At 43.2% G+C, this 12,562-nt stretch overlaps 1 gene segment (V, D, J or C); it reads left to right on the top strand.

The window, feature by feature from the left end:
- The first annotated feature begins 258 nt into the window (after positions 1 to 258).
- On the top strand, positions 259 to 11,732 carry LOC100081903. The segment is given in 5 exon segments: positions 259 to 325; positions 5,704 to 6,015; positions 7,361 to 7,405; positions 8,336 to 8,437; positions 11,269 to 11,732. Coding segments are annotated over 4 exon segments (489 nt in total).
- Positions 11,733 to 12,562: the final 830 nt, after the last annotated feature.

Below are 12,562 nucleotides of genomic sequence, written 5' to 3'. Positions count from 1 at the left end.
GGCAGTTGTTCTATCCTTTGATCCATAGTTTTTGGGTTCCCGGAATAGGTGCTGTGGAAAGGTGGCTAAATTGGTCCTGGACAGAATGTCAGCTGTCATTTTACAGGTTTAGGCCCCAGGGGGCTCCCTGGGTGGGGGGGGGGGACTCAGGGAGGAGCCTCCAACCTCCAACCACTGTCTTGGAGGAAAACCACAAAAGGAGCATGAGGTTTGCTGTGCTGGATCCAGGACTTTCAGCTAAGTCGCTGGGAGGTTTCTGTAAAAGGAGTTAGCACCGTGTCAGGAGTGAAGTACTTCGGCACAGGAACTAAACTGGTAGTCACAGGTAAGTTTAGGAGGGTTCATAGTAGTTGAATGAATTATCCAGTCTGAGGGTTCTAAACTGTACTGAATCACCGGAGTGGTTTAGACTAAGTCTGTGCCGCTCTTAGAAAATGGATTCAGTTGGATGCCCACCCCAGGGTTGAAGGTGCTGTACTATTCCAGAGCTCTGTCTAATTCATAGCAACTGGGAGAGGCAGGACATTGGAATGGATGAGTGTCCTTGGCAGTGTGGAAATTCGATGCAGACTCGATTGAGATACTCAGAGCGGAGATGAGAGACAGGAGGAAGTGCTCTGCCTTTCTGGATCTCAGGAGAGCTCAGAGAAGGTTCATTGAGATTCCCTTGAGCTCTGGGCTCCTGAGAGATGATGGTGATCAACTCTGTTATATTGTACTCTCCCAAGTGCTTAGTACAATGCTCTGCACATAGTAAGTGCTCAATAAATACAAATGATTGATGATCGATTGACCAGGACTTTGGACCTTCAGGGAGAAATGAGGGTTTGGGTCAAAGGGGAGAAAGAAAGATTGAACCATCTCTGGAGAGTGAAATGTACATAATAATAATCCGTCCCATCTCGGGACACGCAGGTGATGAACCTGCCCTAGAGTAAAATATTTCCTAAGCTTCTCTAAGAGTCCAGGGAGAAGGACTTCATCTCCTTCACCCAGGGGGTCTCTGGTGCCCTGTTTCTGGGAAGTAGCACACAAATAGAGGGTTTGCTGCAGGAGGGAGACATCTGGAATTTTCCTCTCAGTGTCACAGGAGGCCCCTGGGGGCTGGGATTCAGGACACGAGGGTCTGTGTCTAGCCACTTTCCCGACTAACCATTAGTTCTCGTGTCTCTTACCTCACCCAATCCCTAATTTTCTCACCACTGAAGGGAGGATTATATCCCATCTCCCAGCTCCAGGTCTGTCTCGCAAGGTCTGGGGGAACACTGTTGAGGAGATTAAAGTAGGGAAAGATGAAGATGAAGGTACCCCTGGATCAACAAATCAAGTATGATCACCCAGCTGAGTGCTTGGGAGTAAGAGAGCAGGAAGGGACTAAACTCTGAGCTACATGAATGGGTAACCCTGAATTCTGGTTTCCATAAGACTGGATTTGTGGGGACATCAGATATCAGTGGAGTCCAATACAACCAGTCGCAGGGAAGACAGCAAAGGGAAATTAGGAAATCCATTCTTGGGCTGGAGGGAATCCTCTCTGTCTGGGTGGTGCGTGTGTGAGGGCTCTGAAAATTGAAGTCTTTACGTGGCAAGGATAGAATGGAAAAGGAAAAATGAAATATCCATCATCACAGCCCCATATTTTGTCCTTTGGATATACCTGCACCATTGGGAACACAAAGAATCAATGCCAAGCAGCAGAAAATCCTCTCACGGGACAAGAGATGAGGGAAAATGATGATTTCAGGCTTTTATTTAAGGGCCCAATTATTATGATTTTTTTTTGGAAAATGATTTGGTGATGGAATAACACTTATAATCACCTGTGAGTATTTCTAGAACAGGAAGAACTTCTAGGTCATCCAGGACAGGTAGGCAGACATTTTAGGAGGGATCAGGGAGGCTGATTAGAGGGACTGCAGGAGAAAGACAGCAGAATTGGATTCACCATGATACACTGATTTCCATCTGAAACTCAGTGCTCAGCTGAACCTTTGTATAGTGTTCCGTGCCTACATTTGTGTAAAGGGTTCAAACACTGTGCCCTCCAAAGCGGTGCTTATATTAAAGTGTTCGGTTCCGGGACCAAGCTCATCGTTGAAAGTAAGTACGGAGGTAATTCTTTCTGTAGAGATTAGGGTCTAGATGGGACCCGATGCCAGGAACCCCCAGAAAACTTCCTAAAGAGGGGCTCCCAGAGGGGTTAGCTGTGACATTCTGGGGCTTCCTGACTATCTAACCTAGACACCTTTACCGTGCCTGATTTATCTCTACTCCAGCTCCTAGCACACTTCTTACACACACATTAAGCACTTAAAATACCATAACTATGGAGCTTACACTGGGAAGTTGGGCAGGAAAGACTGGGGCTGAAAGGTGATTTCATTGCAGAAGTTTCTTCCTCTTGGGAGTCTGGTGCCCTTCTGAACACCAGTGAGAATCTTTTTCTGATGCCAACAGGAATAGTCAAATAGTAGAATCTATCAGTGTGGCTTGAATCTATGATTCAATCCTAGACTGAAAGCTCGTTATGGGGAGGGAGCATGATTGCCAATTTTCTTGTACTGCACTTTCCCAGACTCTTAGTACAGTGCTGTGCACATAGTTAGCACTCAGTAAATGCCATTGATTGATTGCCCTAAGACTTTGACAGCATTTTTTGTAACTCTGTATCATACTGTGGGACTGGGGAAAAGTCTTCGGAACTGGCACGAAGCTCATCGTAACAGGTATGGCATTCAGATTGACGTTTTCACTGTTTAGGCCACCCAAAGATGGCTAAAGTAGCCAGTGTGGCCTGTGGATGCTTTGAATGATGCCAAAAATGATGGCTTGTATGTCTAAGGGTGTTTGGTGATGGCTTGGTTAGGTACTATTGTTGAAGCCGATTAGACCGTAAGCCCGTCAAACGGCAGGGACTGTCTCTATCTGTTGCCGACTTGTTCATTCCAAGCGCTTAGTACAGTGCTCTGCACATAGTAAGCGCTCAATAAATACTATTGAATGAATGAATGAATGAAGTCATTGGAAATTGTGAATTCATTTGGTTCTGAGTCCTGCTTTCCAAGGGGCTAAAATATTGGGTTGTTTGGAGACGCCCTGGTATCTATAGAACTTTTCTAAGGTGATGGTTTTAGAACACCTTCCATAAATGAACCCAATACAGTTCTTGTGAAAAATGACCAAGGAAGACATTGTACCAATTAATTAATCAAAGGCATTTGTAGAACCCTCACTGTGTGAAGAGCACTATACTCTCACAGCTTGGGAGAGTAGAACCAATACCTGGCCATAAGGAGCTTACTTATTATAGACTTCTGATCGCATATGTGCAAAGTTACAATAAAACCTGTCCAACTCCAGGCCAAGGGTCAAATGGGCAGCGGGAGGCTTCAGCAATGAATAAGTAGGATTCCATTTTGGCTTACCAGGAAAACTAGTCGAGATCCCAAATGCTGAAAAACAGATTAACTAAATTTAGCCATTCACCAGCTAAAGTGATCATCATGAACATTTATATGTTCTGATGCGGATTAGGCTCCTGGCAGTTTACAAGGTTAACATAAATCATGGGGGTTCCACAGCAAAATGTACCAATAACTTTCTTTTTCTCCTTTTTATGAACACTCACAGTAAAAATTCCAATTTCCTCTGTGAAACTCTTCAGATAAATTCTTTAAATAATGCCAAGGAGATGTGAAAAGAGTAAACTCATTTATCCATCCAAATAGATTTATGTTTGGACTTAGGATTCAATATTATGATTCAACACTTGTCTCCTGTGTGGATAAGTCACTTAACTTCAGAGACCACAACTTTAAAATGGGGATTAAGGCTGTGAGACCCATGTGGGACATGGACTATGTCTAACCTGATTAGCTCGTATCTACCCCAGCATTTAGTACAGTGTCTGGCACATAGTAAGTACCTAACAAATATCTTTTAAAAAAAGCAAAACAAAAAAACTGACCATTCAGCATGCTTTCTACCACTTCATATTTTACTGAAATTGCCTCTACATGGCCGAACATTGATTAATGCCTTTTTAATGAGAACATTTTGATCAATAGTTTCCTTATAAAGATAAAGACCCTTTAGATTATAAGCTTGTTATGGGCAGGGAATGTGTCTACCACCTCTGTTATAGTGTACTCTCCCAAGCATTTAGCACAATGCTCTGCATAAACAGTACGTGCTCAGTAAATAGGATTGATTGATAGAAGATATGCGTACTCTTAAACACCGCTTGAGTGTTTAAGATGCACCTACAAGCTAGATAAATTCCACGAAGGATCATGAGGTGAAATATTAGGATTGGAAAGCAGCAGGGAGATGGAAAACCTTCAGTTAAATTTCAAGGGCAGAATGATCCTTATTGCAAAAGACAATAGCACTGTGTAGGAGCTATCAAAGTTTTCGGGGCAGGCACACGGCTTATTGTTACTGGTAAGTGCAACCCCTAAGAACCCCAAAACAAATTGAGCCCTAGGGTGGGGGAATGAAGGTGAAATGTCCAAAGATTCATTATTTTTTATAATCAGAAGATGAGGTAAATTCTGGAAGAGAGAGGATGTAACATGGTCTTTGGCTTTCTGTCTGCCAAACATGAGAAACACGGAGTATTTTAATGGTGTTCTATGTTGGGTTGGCAGAAGGGTTTGAGATAGGCAAAATGAATTAGTGTGAAACTATTAAAAATGTAAAATGGGCCAGAATCTAGTGTAATAGAGAAGAAGAAAAATCTTAAATGGTGGGAGACTTGACCCAATTTGATTAATAATGGTATTTGTTAAGCACTTGCTATGTACCAAACCCTCTACTAAGTGCTTGGGTAGATACAAGGTAATCGGGTCGGATTCAGTCCCTGTCCTACAGGGAGCTCTAAGTCCAACTTGGAAGGAGAATGGACATTGACTCCCCATTTTGCAGATGAGGAAATTGAGCCACAGTGATGTTAAGTGACTTGCTCATACAGCAGTTAAGAGGCAGAGCTGGGATTAGAACCCAGGTCCTCTGAATCCCAGGCCTGTCCACTTTCCATTAGACCATGCTACTCCTCTGCTTGATTCTCTGATTGATTTCACTGGCACATCAGTGTGGGATTCCCCAAAATGTCAGGATCTTATTCATTGATAAAATATTTGCCTTTGATCCTGGAATGTAGAAAATAAAGAAGACTTGAGTTTGAGTGATTCTGTAACTAAAATGTCTTTGAGTGTCCATCAATAATATGAAGGACCTTTTCTTCCATAGAGTAATTTAGGATGAAAATGGGTTCATTCCACAACAGAAATTCTAAAAATACCAGATGTGCAAATCTGCTTTTTTCTAAGTGACAACTGCATCTCAGTGACTTGAATTCCCAGTGCTATGAGTTGTGTTGATGGATGTTTGGGGCTCTGAAACTAAGTCCACTAGATTCCCTCTAGAAAATAAGCTCTTTGTCAGCAGGGAACTTGCCTACCATTCTTTAATAATGTGCCCTCCCAAATGCTTAGTACAGTGCTCTGCACTCAGTAAGCACTCAGTATATACCATAGATTGATTGATGATAGATGTTGACAAAATTCAACCCTGTTATGTGATATCATTCTCGTATTTTGATTCCATTTTTTTTTTCAGGCTTGTTGTAATTGTCATGCAGTGGTGGAATTCAGATATCTGAACATTTTGTCTTTTATTTTTATTTTTTATTCTCACATAAAGATACTACCCCACAATTGAATGATCCCATCCAGTTTTACCCAACTTCACTAGAGCGGAAACAACAGAATACGGAAACCTATGTTTGCCTCTTCAAGGATTTTTTCCCTGATGTTATCAGAATGCATTGGAAGGAAGAGGGGAGTGATAAGATCTTGGAGTCCCAGCAGAGTGACCCATTGCCAGTGAATGGCAAGTACTGGCAGATGAGCTGGTTGACTGTTAAGAAATCGCCGCCGGGGAAGATTTACAGATTGATATACAAACATGAGAAGACTGGTCCGGCAGGAAAGGAAGAGCTATTTCCAGCACCAGGTAGGGTTTGCTCATAGATGCACAACTATTGACCCTTCGATACTGCTAATGATTTGAAAACCAAATGGCCAACAGTCAGGTTCTCTTTTGAAGGGACACAGAAAATTTTGCTGGCATGATATAACCCTGAGTTCTAATCCAGGCTCTGCCACTTGTCTGTTGTTTAACCTTGGGCAAATCACTTCATCTCCTATGCCTCAGTTACCTCATCTATAAAATGGGGTTTAAGAATGTGAACTCCATGTGGGACAGGGTCTATTTCCAACCTGACTAGTTGGTATCTACCCCAGTGCTTAGGGCAGTGGCTAGCACATTGGAAACACTGAACACATATTAACAAAAATGCAAAAAATTCTGAAGTCCCTAAATTCCTTATTTTTCTTGTTTCAGTATGCTTGCTTTAACTTCTACTTAACAAATTTCTGAGTTTTTCATTTCTTACACTTAATTCATTAATATGAACTTTGTGTTTTGGCAAGAACAAACTGACCATAAGAAAATCAATTAATCAGTGGTATATATTAAGCATTTATTGTGTGCATAGCACTGTACTAAGTGTTTGGGAGCAAAGGCAAGAGACTCTGAGTAGCCGAAAGTCTGGGACATGTCCAGTCCCATGGTGTTTTAGTGGAAAAGTGTTTGTCCATTGAATCTTCTCTCTAACCAGGACAAGTCGACTCAGGCTTTCAGACCATCTCTCTTCTTCATAGCATTTCTCCCACTAGACTGTTAAGTTCCTTGAGGGTAGAGATCATGTCTACAAATTTTGCTTTCTTGTACTCTCCCAAGTGCCTATTACAGTGCTCCACACAGAGTAAGTGTTCAGTAAATACCATTGTTTGATTAATTGATTGATTTGTTTAGTTTCCCCAAGGACACAAGCATTTCTCAGTATTTTCTCTGGACTTTTTGGGGAAAAAAAGAATTTCTGAATGCCGGGACTGCTATCAACCAGAAAATGCTTGTCGATTCCAAAATAAAAGATCACTTTTCCTTTCACTTGATGAGGGGAACTCTAAGAAACACTTTCATGCCTTCAGCCCAACACCAGTGCCGAGGGCAGGGATTTCTTTCTGGGGAAATCCTCTCCTTCTGCCATTATGTTCAGGCAACTGGGCAAGTCATAAATCTTTGGTTTTTATTTAAGATTGAAGTCATTACATATAGATATGCAGGCATTTGGTTTGAGCTGAAAGTCATTAAGCAGGAGATTATCACAGTGGAGTTCCTGGAGATTTTTTTTTCAGTGGAATTTTAGCAGGCCTTCCTCCTATAGGGATAAATGTGGATATTTCCACTGAACTGGCTTGAAAACAGCTTTAATACTTGTGTTTGTTTCTTCTAGCTCCTGAGCCCATCGCTTCTACAGAAGCCTCTATTACGGTCAAAAGTAAGTCTCTCTTTGTTTTGGCTGCAGTTTAGGGAATGGTGACTTCCCCATCTTTGATTTTCCCATGGTCATAGGAAGATAGTTCCTCTTCTCAACTTAGTAACTGTTGAAGAAATAAGAAGCGGTATGGCCTAATAGAAAGGGGACAAGCTTGGGATTCAGAGAATCTGAGTTCTAATCCCACCTCTGCCACATGTCTGCTGCATGACCTTGGGCAAGTCACAGCTTCTCTGTGCCTCAATTTCCTCATCTGTAAAATGGGGATTGACTATGAACTCCCATGTGGGACAGGGAATGTGTCCACCCTCATTAGCTTATATCTACCCCAGGGCTTAGTACAGTGTCTGGCACGTAGTAAGCACTTAGCAAATATCATTAAAATGCTATCATTATTATTACTATTATTAATAAAAATAGCATTCACTTCATGAGCACTCCAACTTTGTCCTATATAATGTTTCTACTCATAAGGCTTCTCTCAAGTATATAAACATTTCCCTTGAATGAATTTTGTGGAGAAAAAAAAAATTCCAAATTTAGAGAGTTGACACTTCCAGACAACTCTTTTTGGTACAAGGAGAGGCTCCTTTTCCTCTCACTTGGCGGGGAGGGGAATTCCAGGGAACAAGTTTATTCCTTCATCCCAACCCTCATGTGTGTGGAAGAGTTTTCTTCATAATGGAATATTGTCTTTTCATGTACAGATGCATGCTTCATTGTATAGGAGCTGAGTGTTTGGCTTTTATGCATTTATGTTGTCATCCTTGCATACGTTGTCATTACAAACGTGTAAACATTTGGTTAGAACTCAGGAGTCTGTGACTATTTTTCTTGATAGAGTTATAGCATGTATTTCTATAGTGGAGAATATATATGTTTGCACTTAATTGACCTGAAAATAGTTCTAATTCTTGTTTTTGCTTCCCCTAGCTCATCGCTCCACCGTTGCCCCTACAGCCGAGGAAGACTGCACCAATGTTCGAGATCATCTACCCGGGGGTAAGTCTCTCTCTGCTCTAAGTTGTGGCCCAGGTAAAGGGCCCTTTCTGCTCATGACCCTCACCAGCTCATGGTGGGAAGGGCCGAGCTTCCCAGCCCATCACTCAGGGGAGAAACTGGCAGGTCCTTTGGGAAGGGAGGCACTCTGTTGCCTGGCCTCCCCTGACTGTCGCTGGGAGTCAGTGGGTGGTTAGCATTGGGGACCCGGGCTCTGGGGGAGGGCTGGCTGTGAGGCCACGGGGCAGAGCGGCTCCTGGGAATAAAACTCTCCCAGTCAACCAGGGTCCCCAGTGACCTATCCACTATCAGAAACTCCACTATCTTCTCTCCTCAATTCCTCTCGGCTGCCTCTGCCTCCTCCACTTCTTTGTTCTCCTCCTCCTCCTCCTTGGGTCCCTTGGCTACACTCCTCCTTGTTGGCTCTGCCTCCTGGGCTATGAGATTTGGAAGCCGTTGCCCCTCTGGGTCACAGCTGGGGCTGCATGATTCTGTGCTCTAGGATGGACAGGGTTATGGTTGCCCCTAACAACTCTCTGAGCCTTGTATAACTGGGACCTCAACCTCCATTCAGGTGGATTAAGAGCAGGAGATGGTCCTCTCTTTTTTTATATTTGTTAAGGGCTTACTATGCATCAAACAGTGTTCTAAGCGCTGGGGTAGATATAAGTTAATTAGGTTGGACACAGTCCCTGTACCACATGGAGCTCACAGTCTAAGTAGGAAGGAGAACAGGAGAAATGAGGCACGGAGAAATGAAGTGATTTGCCCAAGATCACTGAGCAAGCATTTGGCAGAGTCTGGATTAGAGCCTAGGTCCTCCGACTCCCAGACATGTGTTCTTTCCACTAGTCCATGGTGCTTTTCTTGGGAATTCATCCCATGGGTTCCCGGGAAGGTAGCTGACCCCCCAGGGTTGGTTAGGGCCAGCAGTAGTTTTCCAGTGTCCTGAGGAAGATGGTCATGGTGGGGGCCCAGGGGAGATGAAGAGAGGACCCCGTGAGGCTCAGTAACACACACGAAAGCCCTCATTAAAATCATTTTTATCCTCTCGATATGAGTATCAGAGTAAGACATCCTGTAGCTCCTTATGAGCACAAATGTTCAGGCCATTCATCAAGGTATCATCTTTAAGGAGAGGAAATGAACAGTGCTTGACACATAGTAAGCGCTTAACAAATGCCATTATTATTACTAGTCATTGTAATCATAGTCTAGTAGTAGCAGTTGAGTGTCTAGTTGGTGCTTGAGAAGTCCAGGATAAAGAAGTGACATGTTCCCTGCCCAGTTGGAGCTGTAGCCCAACAAGGCTGGAATAAAAACACAGCACACACCCAAAGTCTCCCAAATCTTCCTGCCAGCTAATTGGGGTGAGCTAGGGGAAATGGGAAATGTCTACTGGTCTCTCCCCCCGATCTCCGCACCCCGCAGGGCCGCTATCAAGGCTGGGTCTTGTGTTTTTGACTCCCCTAGGCCTGACGCAGAGCTCTGTGGGCTTTCAGGAAATCCTGGGGGGCAGAGTGACCAGTGGTTGTCCAGGGGCAGTGATGGAGTGGAACTGCTAACTGGAATGGGATTGGGGGAGGTGGGGCATCCATGGCCGAGGCAGAAGTGGGGGTCACTGGGGGCAGGAGTGTGGCAGGCTAGCCCGTGGAGTCCCACATTCATAGGACCAAATTTGTTCCCTGGGGACTGTTTGGACATTCCCTCTCTGGGGTAAAAATGCAAAAGAAAAATCCCTAAGAACTGCGCAACTTTGCTGCCAGTGGAAATCCAACTAGTTGTAATTGTAATGGTATTTATTGAGCACCTACTGAGTAAATTTCACTGTACTTGGAAAAGCAAAACAAGATGCATAGGTTTTGTATCTTTGAGGAGTTTACACTGATGGGAGAGACAGACGTGGAAATATTTATCAAGAGTGGAATCAGATCTAATAATTGAATGTACAATTGAATATGTCCATACATCCAACAGCAGAGAAGGGAGGTCCTCTCTTACCAAGGAGGCTCTCAAAGCCCTTTCTCCCTTGGAATATACGATTCTGGCCAAACGTCTTCTTACTCATCAAATCCCACAAAACGAGGCTGGGGGGGTGACCATGGAAGCTTGTCCGAGGCAGGTTTAAAACAAGCCAGATGGAACTCTTTTTCATGGCAATGTTGTTTAAAATGTCAGCAATCAATTAGTAGTTCCTTAATTCCTTAAGTTTTGTCTAGCCCTTTTATGCCCAAAGTGGTCTCAATTACTTTCCTCAGTTTTGCCCTCACAACAACCCTGTGAAGTAGGTAAAAAACCTCCCTCAAGCTCCCAATCAATGTTATTTACTGAGCCCTTATTGTATGGAGAAAACTGTATGAACACTTGGGAGAGTACAGTAGAATTAGTGGACATGATCCCTGCCCTCAAGAAGCTTACTCTCTAGCAGAGGAAGGTCAAGCAGATCCAAGAAAAGTTTGGGCACTTTCATGGCAATTCATCAGTCAGTTGTATTTACGGAACTTCCACTGTGTGAGCAGAGCCCCGGGCTAGGCACTTGAGAGGGTATAATAGAGTTGCGGGACAGATTCCTGTCCTAAAGACACTTACAAGAAAGTAGCTTCAGGAGGGATTTGGACAGATTCACAGATAAGTGGTCCTCAGTGGGTTACCGGAGGCCAAGATAGGGATTTTGCAGGAGAAGCTGGGGTGTTAGAGAGCACAACCAAACAGAGAGACATTCAGGAAGCCGCCATCAAATCGTTCCTCCGAGCATCCTGTTGTCACTGTTGGGTCCCGTTACCGCTGCCAATGTCAGAGTTCCAGGGAAGGGGGCCACTGGTCTGGCACTGATCTAGCATTGTTCATGTTCACTGTTTCTATTTCAGTTAAACAAGATTTGCAGTTTGTGAACACAACTGCCTTTTACACCTACACCATCCTTCTGCTCAAGAGCACCTTGTATTGTGTCTTCATGCTGTTCTTCACATACAAAAGGGCCACGAGCAGTGGCAAGGGGAGAGGATCAGCCCGATGACAACAGGGGGTCAACAGGATTTTTCAGGACCACATGCACAGCTTCTCTCCAGACCTGCAAATGGATGTTTGATATGTGTTATTTTTGTTGCGATTACAAGTAGTTCTTCTACATAATCACCAGGCAGAGGTTTATTTTATAATTATGTTTATAATTTTATTTTTAAACAGTAGAAAAATGAATGAGGTTGTAAAAAACACTCTTTCATTGATATTGTTTTTAATATTCTGGGCTTAGTTTTAGATTTATCTCTCATTTTCTTTATCATTCTATCTATTCACAAAAATAAAAACACCACCATTCCTGCTATCAACAGTTGTGGAATTGTTCTTTCTCCTTTTCCCACCGGTAAATAATTTGTGTTTGTTTGTCTCCCCCATCGGATTGTAAATTCCCACCCCCAATCCTTAGCCTGGGAGGTAGATGGGGCAGTAATTGTGTCTAATCTTTTGTATTTATCCCAGTTCTTCATGCAGTGTTTGGCACTTAACAAATACCACAATTATTATTAGTAGTAGTATGATCATTATTAAGCTCCTCGGGGCAGGGACTGTGTCTTTCAGTTGTCCTGATGACTCCCTACGATAAGCCCTCAATAAATAGTATTGATTGAAAAACCTCCATATTTGAACATGATTAATTTTCTTTTGATAAAATTCTTCACAAGACTGAGGAAGCCGGGGGCGGGGGGTGTAGTGGAAGGAAAATAGAATTGACAGTCAGGAGATCTAGGCTGTAGATCTGGTTCTGACCCAGCTCTGCTGGATGACTTTGGACAGGTCCTCTTGCATCTCCAGACCTCCATTTTCTCATCTGTAAAATGGGGTTAACACTAAATGCTGATTTTTTTAAACCTTCCAGGGCAAAATTCACTAGGGTTGGGCGGGGCAAGGGCTAGGGCGTTAGAGTGAGATCTCTCTATGTGAAAAGACTATGGAAATGAAAAGTACTACTAGCATTCTCCACGATACAGTAGTAATATGTTGCTTCAAAAGATGTTTGAATCATGATTTGTTCGGTTACGGGGGATGTTTTCCCATAGACCTCCGTGTTTTAGATCGGAATCCATTCCAGAATCTCTGGAAAAATATGAAATTTCTTGGCATGCAGTATTCTGTGAAAAGATCACTAAACTTCTATTTATT

Source organism: Ornithorhynchus anatinus, chromosome 8 (genome assembly GCF_004115215.2).
Source record: "Ornithorhynchus anatinus isolate Pmale09 chromosome 8, mOrnAna1.pri.v4, whole genome shotgun sequence".
In the NCBI taxonomy this organism is placed as follows: Eukaryota; Metazoa; Chordata; class Mammalia; order Monotremata; family Ornithorhynchidae; genus Ornithorhynchus; species Ornithorhynchus anatinus.
The sequence above is the reverse complement of the archived record's forward strand: the minus strand, read 5'-3'. Positions and strand labels throughout refer to the sequence as shown.